Raw genomic sequence first — 16564 nt, forward strand, 5'->3', positions numbered from 1 at the left:
ATGGTTTTAATCTTTTGCCAAATTTGAGAAGTCTTCAGTCATATTTCTTCTTTCCTTCTTTCTCCTTCTGGGACCCATGATGACTACTTATGATGCTTCCTACAGATCCCCGAGACTCTATTCATATTTTTTCCCCCAATCTTCTTTTCTCTCTGGTGTTCAGATCAGATAATTTCTTCTGATCTATCATCAAGTTCACTGACTCTTTTCTCTCTCCATTCTACTATTCAGTACATCCAGAGAGATTTTAATTTTGGTTATTCTTTTCTTAATTCTAACATTTCCATTTGGTTTTTCTTTATATATTCTATTTATTTTCTGAGACTTTCTATCCTTCCATTCATTTCAAGAATGTTTGCCCTTACTTGTTGGAACATCTTTATAATAGATATTTTAGTCCTTGTCATATAATTCCAAAATCTGTGCCATCTCAGGGTGGGCATCTGTTGAGTGTCTTTTCTCAAGCAAATTGAGATTTTCCTATTTTTCATAGGTGGTGTAATTTTGTATTGTACCCTGGACACTTCAAATTTATATCATGAGACTTTCAGTCTTATTTAAATCCTATGCAGAATGCTGATACTTCTTAATTTTTTTTTTAGCATAAAATCGCTTAGCTGGGTTCAGGATGTAAGTTCTAAACTTCCAAGTCTTCTGTGGGCTTTGGTTTCCTTGTCAAATTTTCATTGTCAATTTTCAAAGACTTTTCCTTGCTAATTCAAATCTATCCTATGTGTTTGTCACCTACGGACCAGTCTGGGACATAGGTGGCTCAGTAGCTTAGTAGCTCATTTCTCAAAGAGATCTTAGGGTTATATTCACACATGGAAAGCTTAGAGGTGAGCAAAGGAGTTGATAAACAGCTTTATGGAGTTACTTTCCCTAGCTCCTCCCTCTCTATTATCTCCCTGGTACCTTCCATGTCCCTGTGGTTTTCATTTCAGTCCTGCTCCCAGAAAGTTTAGCCTTTCATTACCCCACTCTGCTGTGCACTTCTCATGACTGCATCTGCTTCTAGGTCTAAGCAACAGGAGGACAGAGACTAAAAGCAATGGGATTCACCCCACCCTCTTGGCATAAAAGCTCCTCAGATCAGAGAGGAAGGTTCATCTCAGAGTTTTATGAGTCCTGTTGCTCTCACTGTTGCTGTCCCCACTGCCACTATCATAGGATTGCTTGGCAGATGGGGCAGGAGAGAATGCAGACAACTTTTTTAAAGGGGAGATTTCCTCCACTTTCTCTGAACAGTAGTGGACTTTCCTGGTCCTTGATTCAAACTAGAAGGATTCCCTAGAGCTCTCTCTATACATGTCCTAATGACCACTTCCAAGTTGGGGCTGTGTTGAGTCCAGGAGAGAGAGAGAAAAATAATAAACTCACTGCTGATTTGGTGGTACTTCAAATTCTCGTCTTCTTCCCAATCTGCATGCTACTATATACTTTTTAAAATCCTCAAATAGCTGATCCATTCTCCCACGTTTTATAGCTGCATTCGAGAGAGAAGAGTGGAGTGTGTTTACTCCAGCTTACCTTAAACTAGACACAGATAGTTTCTTGTCTGCAAAAAAACAATAAGAACTAGCATCTCGTCATTTAAAGAAAATTACCTACAGAATTTTATTATTTCTAAAATGCAAATGAAGCATCCCCATAATCTCAATATTCTCTAGAGTCATTACCATTTTCCAACTACTTAAGGACCAGAATTGGGAAGATATGACAAATACAAAATGACAAATTTGCTGCATCACTAGATTATTTAGGTATTACAGACCCAAATCATTGCAATATCTGAAAAAGCATTTTCTTTTGTATGGGCTTAGACAGTTTCTGCATATTTTGTCATGTATAATTGATAATATTGTATACACTATAATAGAATTGACCTACTAAACATTTACATTAAAATATTATAGGTTACATTAATATTATTACATATTAATAATTAAAAAGAAAAAATGATTTATAAACTATTTTCTTCAATACTATTGCTTTAAAAAAAGAAATAAATCATATAAAAAAATTTTTACTGAGATCAAGGCACTGTCTTCTGATCATCACAAGATTATTAAAATTTGATGATAGATGATATCCAGATCTCTAAAAAATACTAAGGCTTCTTGATACTTAAGAGATGTGTACCAGTGCATTTATGCTTGGAAGCCATGACAGCATATCTGTGGAGAGAAAGTTGGCTCAGAGTAAAAGAAAGACAAATGGGAAATTTTTGTAGTTACCTAGGCAAGAATTATAAAAGGACAGCAAAAAGGAAAAGATTTAAAAGAATGTGGAAGTAGGTTCATTTTAGTCACCACACTATCGCTAGCACCTGGCACCTAATATGTTCTTAGGCACACAGTAGGTGTTCCAATATACTGGAGAAAATTGAACAAATGAAAAAAATAGAGAGATAGAGAGACAGAGAAGTGAAAAGAAGATCATCTGAAATGGAAGAACCAATAAAAATTGAGGCAGAAGGACAAATAAAGAGGAATAGTTCATATTATCTTCTAAGTATGTTTCCAGGCCTTTCAGATATCGGAATTTAGAACATCATGAGGGTTATCATCCTCTTTATATCTGATATATATAAATGGTCTGAGACTCAGACCCTTATAATGCACCAATAGCCAATGCTCTGCGGCCATCTAGATTGAGGGAAAGCAAGCGTGAGAGAAATGATGTGAAACCAGCTTCCAATATATGCAACAAATGTTTATATGTTGATTCCCAGTAAGTTTAATTATTATTATTGGGGTATTAAGTAATGAAAGATCTAAAGTACAGAAATAATTGTTGTAACTTAATAAGTACTTTTTAACATATAATTTACAAATCTGATGAATACGTAAAAGTATGCCTCAAACATGCTCATTAATAATAGAGTGACCATACAGCTAGTTTGCCTGGGGCTTCTCATTTTATGTTTTTTCCAAGCATAATTATTAATTATGCCTCCTTTAACTTTTCAAAGTGTCTTAGCATGAATTACAGATTATATGATCACCTTATCAATAGAAGAACTTCACAGGCCTTTTTATTGCAAAGTTAGAGTCGTGCCCCAACCCAGTCTGATTCCCTTGGGTTTGCTTATTTTCTTTGCTGGATGCCCAAAGATTGGTGCATTTTCCTATATTCCAAGCTGGTGCCAACCAATTTACCTACTTCAAGACCCAGTTTTCCCTACCTGTTTCCTTTCTGCTACACAGGGCAAGTGTTCAGACCCACTTCACTTTCATGTGCTTTTGTTCATCACTGATGAGACAAGGGAAAAGAAATATTAAATGTGGAGAATTGTAAAGATTGTAGGATTGTAGTAAATCCTTGCAAAATCCTCTTAAAATCTTTTCACTGTTATACTGTGCCATCAGGTATGGTAAGTAGAAATAGCTTTGAATTTCTCCCCTAACTTTTATTCCTTAACAAACATTTTCTTCTCTCTTGCTCTGCTTCCACAGAGGGCCATGAAGTGTACTTTCATCCAAGGTGGCCTCATTTTTTTCCAGGATATAAACCCCCAATCAAAGCATAATAATATGCATTCTTTAGTCTGCATGTGTTGGTTTTTTATTGCTGCATAACAAATTACCACAAGTGTAGTGGCTTAAAGTAACACCCATTTATTATTGCACAGTTCTACTAATTCACTTAGAAAGTAAGATTTACATAGAAAAAAAGTTAACTTCATTCTTTGCCTAGTCAAAAGGATTACAAATTTCAAAACACTGAATATTAAACTAAATTTGGTTTTTCAGCAGAAATAATATAGTTCTAACCCAAAGGGTATTATTAGAGTAGACAGATTATCTCAGTGATTTCTTCAAGTATTCTCAGTCTCTGAAATTCTCTGTGCATTAGGTGCCACAATGGAGGAGAAGATGCCACAACTGCTGTTTAATGAAAATTAAGCTACTTAAAAAAATTGGCTTGACCTCTTCTTCTCACCCAATAAAAATGATTACTTCTGCTGAAATGTGGTTTGGAGAATGTATTGGTTTGGAAAGGGAAGTGTCTGGAGATTCTCACATGTACCATGTCAACATAAAAGGGTTATTTAAGTATGTTTTAGTCTCTGAATATGTTTCTTTTTGGCAGTTGCTTCCTAGGTGGTCTGTCTGCCTGTTTGACAATTTGCAAGTACATAAAATCAGAATTATTCAGAAGGCTACAGAAGAATAAACTATCATTCCAACCTGCTGAAAGACGAGAAGCGAGTTTATTAATAATATGGAAGCATCTAAGTCTTAGCAGGGAGGGTCAAAGCACCTACAGTTGGAAATTTGTTGGTAAAGTATGCACAGCCTTTCTCATCAACAAGTATTAGAAAAATATTCATAGCTGGAAACTAATATTGATCAACATGTACCTTTGCCAGCTCTAAGTGTTTACCAGCTGGAAACTAATATTGATCAACATGTACCTTTGCCAGCTCTAAGTGTTTACCAATTTTCTATACTTTAAAGTCCTTGAAAGGTTTCATGAAACACACACAGACACATACACACACACACACACAAGTGATCACTGACAACCAACATTGACTGTCTCTTCAGTGGATCCCTAATATCTTTTCAAGAGGTCCACAAGGTCAAAACTGTCAACACTTACATTAAAAGTGCAAAAGCAATGGTGGCTAACATTGCCTAGCACAAAGGAAGGCACCAAACTTCACTGTCAGTCATTTTATTTTTCACTGCCACTCACTCCCAGGAGGAAAAATGCCAATTTCACTTTAAAATGTCCTAGATGAAGCAGCAAAATGTATTAACCTTATTAAATCTAAACTCTTGAGTATACACATTTTTTAATATGTTGTATAACGAAAAGGAAGTATGGATAAAGCATTTCTGCGGCAGACAAAAATATGAAATTGTCTCTAGGAAAAGAACCGTGAGATTGTTTGAGATATGAGCTGAACTAACTGTGCTACTCATTGAACACCATTTTTACTTGAAAGAATGCCTAAAAGACAAACCTTTGTTATTCAGACTTGGGAATCTGGCTGATATTTACCCAAAAATTAACAAAGTTAACCTGTCACTGCAAGGAAACCAACTGATGGTATTTTTTTTTTTTTTTTTGCCAATAATAAAAATCGAGCATTCAAGTGAAATTAGAATATTGGAAAATTTTTATCTATCACCATGAGCTTGGCAGTTTCCCAACACTTAGACACTTTTCTGATGAGATTGATGGTGATACTGATAAATATGATTTTTTATATATATATAGTATGGTGAAACACGTCAACATTTAGAAGATCTGCCTAACTCAGTGAACCTATATTTTCCAGTTGACCATTGAATGATGCCAAAAAGCCATGCATAGTTAAAACATCCACATAAAGTGTAAGACATATCAACAGATATTAATGTAACAGAGTATAAAAGTTTATTGACATGCTTTCAGATTCCACATTGTCACAATCCATTAGCCATTAAAACACCAGCACTGGTGTTTTAGCGTACTTTCAAAGAAGAATATCTACAATGATCTGAAAATACTCAACCAGTTTCCAACTATATATCTATGAGGCCAGATTTTCCTCATACACTTAACCAAAATAACAAACAGTAACACCTTACATGTGGAAGCAAATACAAGATCCCAGCTGTCTTCTACAAATCAGACATAAAGAGATTTTTGCAAAAATATAGTCATATCTTCTCACTATTTTTTGTTTTGAATAATGTAGTTAATTTTTATAAAAACTATGTTCTTTATCCTAACATTTGGTAAGTTTATTATTGTTCATTTTAAATGAATTAAAATGTTTTTAGAATTTCTCAGTTTCAATTTCTAATATGGTGACAATGACAAATACTACATACATAAAAATGGCCTTTGGGATCTTTAAAAATTCTCAAGGGTACAAATGGATGCTAAGACCAAAAATTTTGAGAATCATTAGCTTATAGCATATAGCCAATTTAAGCATCTACAGAACAGCTTCTAAAATTACTTTTAAAAAACTTGTGGGAGTCACATAACTATAACACCAATTCTCCAAATCAGTGTTCCAGCACACGTGAATGTTGAGAAAGTGGAATATATGACCAAGTGCAGCTGGGATAGGTTAGAAAAACGAAGTGCTTCCTGGCAAAAGGTAATGGCATAAAAACTTGACTACTTTGACCCACACTCTGTTTAAAAAAAATAAAAAACAAACAAAAAACTCAACAAAGCCTCTCCTGAGAATATTCATACAGTTGGGATACCTAATTTACATTACGTGCATGGTCCAAGGATACTAACCCAAGAAATTAACTTAAATACCCCTAAGGTATTTGTGAATAAAAATTATATCTTGAGAGGGGCACCCTCTCTCCCAGGCCACACAGAATTCTCATAGATGAAAAAAATAATAATAAGAGCTTAAATACAAAATTATATAACCTACAAGTGACAAGGCACCATGAACAGGATTCAGCAAAATCAACAAAGACTAGAACCACAAGAACATCAATAATAGAATTATTAGTTAGTGACTGTTCAAAAAGTACACTTCAAATGATTTAAACCTTAAAGAAGAGATTGAAAATATGAGGAAGGCTCAATATATCATCAAATGCCTTAGCAGATTCAGGAAAAAATCAAATGGAATGTCTAGAAATAAAAGAGTCACTGAAATTTAAAAATTCTTGATAAATACATTAAATAGATTAAATAGCATTCTAAGACAACAGAAAATTAGTGTAAACTGAGAAATATAGTGGAAAAAGTTACCTGGAGCACAGCATAGAAAGACAGAGATGGGTAGGAAGAAAGAATAAGAGATAACAGAAATCAGAAAAAGAAACTGTAACATGATTTTATCAGGACTTTCAGAAAGAATGACAGAAAGAATGGGGGTAAGCACTATATTTAAAGAGATACTGTTAAGAGAATTCTCCAGAATAAATAAAAGACATGAATCTTCAGATTCAGGAAGCATGACAAATAAAAAATAGGATAAAAAGAAATCAAGAACTGGGCATTTTGGGTGGATGGATGGATAATGGCAGGCAGGCAGGTAGGCAAGAAAGAAGGAAGGAAGGGAGGGAGGAAGGGAGGACATTTGTCATAGTGAGTGCACAGAACAAGGAATTTAAAAAGAAGATCTTAAAACCAGATATATTACATTAAAAGGAGTTCGGAATGATAGTTGAATTCTCAAGAGCAACAATGAATGCCAGAAGGCAGGTGAACTAGACCTACGACGTGCTGAAAAAAAAACAAAACAACGTACCCTGAATATTGGGATTCTATACTCACTTACAATACCTTTCAAAATGAGGGTAAAATTAAAACATTTTCAGACTAACAAAAACTTAAAGATTTTCCACCAGCAGATCTTTACTAAAGGAAATTCTAATAAATATCACTTCAGTTAGCAGGAGAGTATAATCAGAAGAAAGATCTGGGTTTTAAGAAAGAATGAAGAACTAATAAGAGCATAAATATGTGGATAAATCCAATTAAACACTGTAGAAAACCATAACACCACCTTGTGGGCTTTAAAAATGGAAAGAAATTTTTAAAAATAATAATAGTCTACAATCAGGGCAGGGTATGTGAAGTGTCCTAAGGACAATGGATTCCTGTATTCCACACATTAACTTTAGACTTTGATATGCTATGTATCCATGTTTAAATTTCTAGGGTAAATACGTTTTCTCAGGCCCACTTTCAGAGTTCTCATCCTCTAACCAAAAGTGAAACGTTGAAATTCTTTATAGCTTGAGGCTTTATACCTTATCATCTCTACACTCTCCCACTACGTGATATTTTCCAGTTACACACCACACATATGCCGTGGCTTCTTGATTCATCAAATATCGATCTATAAATTTACTCTTGGTTGATGATTGTTAATGTTCTATTGCATGTTTCTTTAGTGCACATAGGATTCTCTTAGGTATATGCTTAAGAATGGAATTACTGATCACAGGTTATACATATGCTAGTTTTAGTAGACACTGCCGAAAGTTTTCTAAAGTGGTTATACCAATTTACATTCCCTTCTGAAGTATAAAACTGCTTCCATAGATTCACATTATTCCCATCACTTGATAATGTCAGACTTTTAATTCTATCAATCTCATTGGTAGAAATCTCCTAGTGATCCAATGTGCATTTCCCTTATTACTAATGAGGCTGACATCTTTCCTTTTTTTTTAAATTCACTCCTGATGTATTCTCTTCTAAAAATGGTTGTTACAATCTTTTGCCCTATTTGGCATGTTTACCTGCTTGTTTGTTTCTTACTTACTGATTTATAGAAGTTGTTTTTATACTCTGAGTTCTAATACTTTGTTGGTTATATGTGTTGCAAATACTATACATCACTAATTCCAAGATTCACATTATTTCACATTATGATGTCTTAAAATTGATCATATCTTACAATTAGAATTTACTACATTGGGGTTTTTTTCTCTTTCATGGTACATTAAAAAAAGTCATAAAATTGTCATAAAATCAATGACAATGGAGGCACCGGGAAATCCATGAAATACTGTACCTTCTCCCTGATAGAAGATTGGGTTTTCTTTTACCCACTGTCATTATGATATCTTTTGATACATAGAAATTTTAAACATTAATATAGTTGAATTCATCAAGAATTTCCTTTATGAATTGCATTTTTGTGTCCTTTTTGAGAAATATGTCTCTACCTCAAAAATATAAAATTATTTTTCTATATTTTCTTTCCTAAATTAAAAAAAAATAAATAATATGTGATTCACTTTGACTTTTGTCCATATGAATAATCAATTTATCTTAATACCATGCACCTCTTCTCCCGGTGTTTTGTCTTATATATCAATTTTCCAAATATGTGCAACTGCATTGTCCTATTTATTACATCTTGATATCTGAGAGAACACATTCCCCCTCCATATGTCTTCACTAGTGTTTTGGCAATTCTTAGGCCTATGCTCCTCCATATAACATTTAGAATCAGCGTGTCAATTTTCCTCCAAAACTCCTGTTAGAATTTTTACAGAAATATGTTGTATCAATAGACCAATTTGAGGGAAATGGACATTCGTATCATCTGTAGTCTTTCAGACCATAAGTATGGTTTATCTTTTCATTGAGTTATGTCTCTATTGAATTGCAAGATAGCTCTATAATTTTCTCCATATATCTTATGTATTTATTATTAGATAGATTTCAAAGAACTTTGTTTTTCCATATATTAAATATAATTTTTGAATTAAATGTCTATCTGCCTATTGCTTGCATATAAAATATACCTGGCTACCGAATATTGATTTGCTAACTACCTAACTCTCCTATTAATTCTAATAATTTAATTCCATATTCTCTATGTTTGTTTTTAATGTAGACAATCTTATCCATTTCATTGTAAGGACTAAAGTTTCCAATACATTGCTGAATAGAAGTAGTGATAGAATCCTCTACTTGTTTCTGATTTTAGAAGGAATGCTTTTAAGGCTTCACGATTTTAAAAAAGGTATTTATGCATTTTTTTATAAATATCTTTAACTGGGTTAATAAAGTTTCTACTTTGCCCTATTTTGCCAAGAGTTTTCATCATGAATATGTTTTCAATTTTATGAAAGATATTTTCTTTATCCATTGTGATGATCATATGGTTTTTATCTTTAATTGGATTACACAGTTACATTTTAAGATTTTCTAATGTTAAACTATCCTTGCATTTCTGGAATAAACCTTGAATAAAATAATTTTACTTGGTTATTTAAAAACACATTGTGAGATAATATCTGCCAATATATGGTTTGGAATTCTTTCATTTCTTTGCTGAGTGAGAATAGCTTATTATTTTTCTTTCTTACATTGTCTTCTTTAGGATTTGGTAAGAAATTTATATGCTTTTAATTCACCCTTTTTTATTCTCTAAAATAGTTTGTATAATAGTAGAATGATCTACTCCTTGGCATTTTAGTAAAAATCATCTGTAAAATCATCAGGGCCTGTATTTTCTTGGAAATATTTTAAAGAATTGATTTTATTTCTTTCATGGTTACCATATGATATAGACTATTTCTTTGATCTAGTTTCTCAGCTAGAAATGGTCAAGTATAATTAATCGTGTTTGTTAGTAAGCCCCAGTTTGTTGCTCTTTATATATACTTATATATCATGGTACTAATTTCTATTTTTTATCTAAAATAATACTCTTCATCAGTTCTTTAACTATAGAGCCAGAATTGTTGACAGCACAGTGTAAAGATTTAAGAGCACCATGTTCCTTTATCCCTTCTCTATAAGTGATGAGAGGGGGTCATTATTTACTAGAATGTATATCGTTTTTCTATGGCTGCTGTAACAAATCATCACAAATTTAGTGGCTTAAAACACCTGAATTTATTATCTTACAATTCTCTACGTTAGAAGCTTGATCCAGACTGCACTGGATAAAATCAAGATGTCACAGAGCTGTCTGTGTTCCCTTCTGGAGGCTTTAGGGGAAAATCAGTTTCTTCACTTTTTCTGGGTTTTAGAGACCACTCATTCTTTACTTGGGGTCCCCTTCCTCCATCTTCAAAACCAGTAATGACGAGTCAAATCCTTCTCACATCACATCTCTCTGCGCCTTTCTTCAGTAATCACATCTCCCTCTGACTCTGAACTCTTCTATTTCTCTTTTCTACTTTTAAGGACCTTGTGATTACATTGGGCTTATCAGGATAGCCCAGGATAATCCTCCTATTTTAAGATCAGTCAATTGGTAGCCTTAATTCCATCTGCAACTTTCATTTCTCTTTGCTGTGTAACCTAACATATTCCCAGGTTCCAGGGATCAGACATGGACCTCTTTGGGGACCATTATTCCACCTGCCACAGAAAGTCAGGCAATTTTACTAGCAATACCAATACATAAATAGCTGCCACTTGCATCCAGTATTATACTTTATTTCTCTTGAAATTTAAGGATACCATTATAGTTCATCCAACCTAAGATTTAAAAAACTTTGAATTAAACTATGACACAATTCTAATAAGCCATTGATTGCAAAAGAAATCTCAATTTCAAGGATGTTAAAAAGTGAGCACACATATATTTTAGAATTGACATTTTGCTGATTAAAACTTTTAATAGCATTTTTTTCCTCCAGTATTTATATACCTACCACACAACCTACCAAACCATCCTACCTAACTAAAACAACAAGAAAAAGCGTGATTAACGGGGGTAGTAACACAACTTTTACTTTTTACCCTCTAAATAGCTTTTCAAATATATGCTTAATAAATAAGTACAACTTATCAACTCAAGCATTTATTTATAATATCCCACAACATTGATATAGCCCAGCTCATCTAAAATATACAGATCTTTTGCATTAGCAAATAAGCAAAATATCCTATTTTTTCAAAGTTAAAATGCTGGTAAATGAGTTATTTCCAAGTTTACATTTGCCATTTCTTTATATTTGTTAATTTATATGATTTTATTCCATGACCTTATTCAAAGATATTTTCCTCACCTGCAGTCTTCTAGTTGTATTGTCCTCTATTATGTGAATGTACCATGTTTTAAAGGAAAGCTGACTTTCATAATAATAAGAAGATTTGAGGCAGAGGACAGCCCCACCATTTACTAAGAGTGATGCTGAGCAAACAGGTAGCTTCTATGTAGGAGTAAGAGAATGTGATCAAAACTACTGCATACTGAGTGCCAATAAAAAATTAGCTGTCTTTGCAAGCATCACAGTTTCACAATATTCTGTGAGGTCGATAATGTAACCTTTATTTTAAAAGCGAGGAATCCAAGCTTTTGAGGTATTAAATAATGTGCCCATATTCACCTTCATGTAGGTAACATACAGCAGAGTCTGATTTAAATCTAGATGTCTGAATTCAAAATCCAGGCTCTATTCTATTTCAGAGTTTTCTTCATCCATAAAATAATAATGATAATGAAACTAGAGAGTTCAGATTTTGAGAGAATTAAATGAGATAATGTCCACGAAAGTGTTGCTTAAATTACAATGCACAGCATAAGTCTTACTATTGCTTTTAAAATATAGGCATTCCTCTGCATTTATAGTTCAAGTTAATAAGATAAATCCAACTGCTGTCCTTCCCCTCTCACTATACCCAGGAGAGTAGGGAAAATTGTCACATTAAAGTTAACTTTCAGGCCCATATTATTCAAACTAATAAACTCACTTCTTTCTTTTCTCTTTCCTCTCTTTCAATATTTTCATTATAGCATCCAAAGTGAAATGGGCTGACTTCATAGCAGTAATAGTAAGAGGAAAGAAGGTATACACTGACTTAAGAAAAGCATCTGACGAAAATACAATCAATAGTATTACAATAGGAGATTTTAAAATGTCTGAGGTCAGATTCATCCAAAGGCTAGTATCCTTTGTGATTACAGCCATCAGGGTTGCATCCTTCCTTGTTTACATCCAGTGGGGACACATATGAACAAGATTCAACCATGAAAAATGTTCCTTTCTTCAGCTTGATGATGCAAACATAGGTGACAGATCATATGTCCCAACCAGGGCAGTGCCATGTGCTGACTGGTAAGGCCTGAGGTCCTGAAATGACCCCCTTGGTAACCTAATCCTGACCTGTCCCTGGAGAAGTATCCTTCCCTACACAGCATCACAGCTGCACAGTGGTAGATGCATGGATGATGGGGTGGCAACCGCAATGCCTACTTCTCACAAATGTCTTTATAAATCTCATCAGTGTATATGTCTCTAGGCAAAGGCATGGTTAGTGTGACAAAATGGTTTTTTGTTGGGGGTTGGGGATTGGGATGAAGACACTACTCTGACTTGTTATAGGTTTTCATTTTATCTCTCTTGAGAAAATTTTTCAGACTTTTACTCTACTCAAGACTAAATAGGAAAAAGAGCCTTGTCTCATATTTGGGCTGGGAAAAAGAATTGCCACAAGATACAGAGGGGAGAACTAAGACTTAGTGATGCCAGAGGTGTCCCTGAGAATCTCAGCACTCAGAAATACAGGGAGATCTCAGGAAGGGCAATGGACTTTCCACATCCTGTCTATATTTAAACCTGATTTTTATCAAACTCTTAATGGATCGGACAAATAGAGCTGGGGAATGATTACACCACTTTCCTCCTGAACCATACATACTCTGATAGTCCAAAGACATCAGTGTACTTCATTATTCGACTGTGCTTTAAACCAGAATATGTTTGATAGATAATATATATCACGAATATGTATGCTTTTTCAATTAGCAGATTTAGCAAGATGTGAAACATAGTCGTAATCAAAACAGAAATTGGTTCTCCACATGTTAGTACTTGCTTCTTCAGTCCATGTGTCCACGAGATAAAGAGGCAGTTAGCATGTGTAATTATGGAAGAGACTGCCCGAACTGCTGATTTCTCTCAGGTGCTCAAATGAGGCAAAAAGTATTAAAGAAGGCTTTAGGGGCGACATAGTTGTTGAAGTGGAAGAAAAAGGTAATTATTTTGAGACAAGCTTTATTGGTAATCGAAAGCTTCCGTGGTTAGGTTGATTAGAACTATAAATCAAGATGTAGTTTCTGGAGATTTCAGGCAAGAAAAGAGAAAGAAAATGCAGGAAGCAGGTAAGTGAGTTAACATTAGGAAGATCATCCTTGAATCAATTCAGCTTCTGAACCAAATAGTCCTTTGATTTCATTATCATCTGCTTTATATTATTATAACTTCTTGCTAATATCTAAGCAACTATTATCTAAGATCGTAATCATCTGAGCACATTGATGAGAACTTAAGTTAACGGAACTAGTTAGAATTATTTTTTTAAATACCCATAACCCTTTGTTCTGCTTTTATCCCTTTTTTTATTGTTTCTCTTACAAAGAATAAATGACACCTCAAGGAGGGTTAAATTAAAATACTTATTACTCTATAGAAATGAACCCTACATGATATTTCAAAACCATATTATGACTCAAAAATATACATTACTAATAATATTATATATAGCTACATGAATTAAAGCTATATATGTATGTTTATATATAGTTACATAGTTTATATCTATATATAGTTACACATATATTTATATACATATTTGGATAGGTAAATTTATATAGATGCGTTTATGTTAGCATATATGTGGCCATTCTTTCAAAATTAAAAACTGTAGTTTCATGGATTCCATTCGCTATATGGTTACATTTTAGGGATTTTAGATATCCAGGACAAAATATAGAATATTTGGTACTTTGTGTACAGAAAATCCTCACGAGTCATGCAAAATAGACGGACTTTTTGTGACACAGTCTGCAAAGAGCTTCAAGCATATATAACTCAAAAACAAATTTGTTAGCCTGAAAAAGGTCAATCATATTGTCATTAATATAGTTTGTTTTGGTTTACTACTAATAATAGAATTTTATTGAACCCATGTGTATATATCTGAAAAAATAACAAAAAACACATGATATTCTTAAGGCATTGTTTAAAATTTTCTCCAATATATAGTGTATGCATGTCTTTAAGCTGTTTTATTAGTAACTGAAGTATTGACAAATGGTTAGGTGGAAAATATATATCTCTGACATTCTAAAAATATTCCATTAAAACCGGCACTCTCAAATAATTCCCTATATTTAAACAAATTATGTGTTCAAGGTCCCCAGAACTCAAAAGTGTAAAAATTTTTGTGTACACTTACCAACAGTATCACATGGTTCATCTTTGTGTACACAGAAATCTTTCCTAGAAAGAAAAATAGAAAATTGAAGATAAACTTTTCCACAAATAGAGGTTATGTGACTCATTTTTAAGTTATATGAACAACTGAACCACATCTGTTATGTCCAAGAATTTAATAAAACTGAGAATAAGATTAATTTTTAATTCTAAGAAAATGTGAGATTAATTAAATTTTTATGATACATTTTTATCTGATATAATCCTGAAACATGTTGTCCTTATTCATGAGACAATATTTCAAAAATAAAATTCCATCTTGCTTTGAATTTACAGAATTTCATTTTTTTATTATAAAAAAATATATATACCTGGTGTTGAAACATGGCTTTCTGTTTAAAACATATTATAAGATCCCTACTTCACATAACACAAAAATAATTTCCAGATTTAAGATTTAAAGTAAAAAATAAAATTTAAAACAACATAAAATTTTATATCATAAGATTGACAAATTTTTTAAAGACTTATAATAATCATTTTAATAAGGGCATGAGGAAAATAGTACTTCTACATAGGCAACATCTAACCAAGAACAATATTCTATAATTTGCTCTTTATTTGACTACTACATCTTGGAGAGCATTCCCTAACAAGTTATGAGCTTTGGAGGGAAACTATGAAAACAGAAATTTTTATACATCTTTTACTAGGTATGTGACCTTAGGCTCCCCCAGATAATTCAGGATAATCTCCTAATCTCAAAATCCTTAACATAATCACATCTGCAAAGTCCCTGTTGCCATATAAGATAACACAGTCACAGGTTCTGTGGATTAGAACATGGACATTATTCTGCCTGTCACATTCACTTAAAATGTCTAAAGTTAAAAATTATCTTCAGTCTACTCCTGAAAAAGGTAAGGACATCAAATGCTTTCAATCCAACCTCTTCTTTCAATCTTTCATGTAATTTTTATCTGACATTATAATTCCATCTCAATTTTTAAAATCTCAAGTTAGTTTTTTCTAAACCATCAGTGCTTATTTAGATTTGCCTATCTACTTAGCAATTTCTTTTCTTAGTGATATCTTGTATCTTTACTTTCTAGAGAGCTCATTATTCTTTTTCTTCAAGTACATTCTTCAGCATCTCCTTGGTTTGCATTTATTCATACTGGAACATATTCTCATTAGCTTGTATTTACTCATAATGGAACAGTAGCAGAGTACAGAATTTTAGTTGGCTTTATTCACCCTAATTGGGAGATATTGAAGATATTATTCAAGATATTGAAGATATATTCAAATAACATTGAAGATATTATTTCACTTTATTCTAGCATTCATAAACAGATTAGAAGTCTACAATCACCTTGCTCTTCTTTCATGTATTTGGTTTCTGGTTAATTTTTTTTATTGAGCTATAATTGACATATACCATGGTTTCTGGTCAGTTTTAAGATTTCTTTTTGTCTTTGTAGTTCTGCAGTCCCACAAAGATGTGTCTAGGCACTGATTTTTTTTTTATTTCTCTTCATTGGTACTTTGTATGTTTTTCAATTTGAGGATCCATGAACACATAAAAATTTTTACCATTGTCTCTCACATTCTCTCTACTCTCTTCTAGAACTTCTTTAGGTGCATGTTAGTTCTTCTCATTCTGAAGTCTGTAATTCTCAAGCACCCTCTTCTATTTCCATCTCTTAATCACTCTATGTAGCCTTATGGGAGAATCCCTCAGATCTATTATCCAATCCACTAGTGCTCTCTTCAGCTGCATCTAATCTGCTCTTCAACTCAGAAATTGAGATTTTAAGTATACTACCATATTCCTTTTATAGATGTTTTATTTTCCTCATTTTTAAAATCAACTGTTCTTTTTTCCAAAATATATTATTCTCATATTCTAAATTTTGTGTGTTTTAAATCATGTGAACACACTTTTT

At 33.0% G+C, this 16564-nt stretch overlaps 1 protein-coding gene across 1 annotated transcript in view; it reads right to left on the minus strand.

The window, feature by feature from the left end:
• Nucleotides 1-16564, minus strand: part of ADAMTS19 (ADAM metallopeptidase with thrombospondin type 1 motif 19) — a 226973-nt gene that overhangs the window by 141617 nt on the left and 68792 nt on the right. The window contains exon 7 of the mRNA XM_004420243.3: nucleotides 14638-14681. Coding sequence (XP_004420300.2) covers nucleotides 14638-14681 — 44 coding nt within the window. The remainder of the gene's footprint in view (nucleotides 1-14637; nucleotides 14682-16564) is intronic.

The sequence above is a fragment of the Ceratotherium simum genome, chromosome 4 (assembly GCF_057802395.1).
Source record: "Ceratotherium simum simum isolate JZ-2026a chromosome 4, ASM5780239v1, whole genome shotgun sequence".
Lineage (NCBI taxonomy): Eukaryota > Metazoa > Chordata > Mammalia > Perissodactyla > Rhinocerotidae > Ceratotherium > Ceratotherium simum.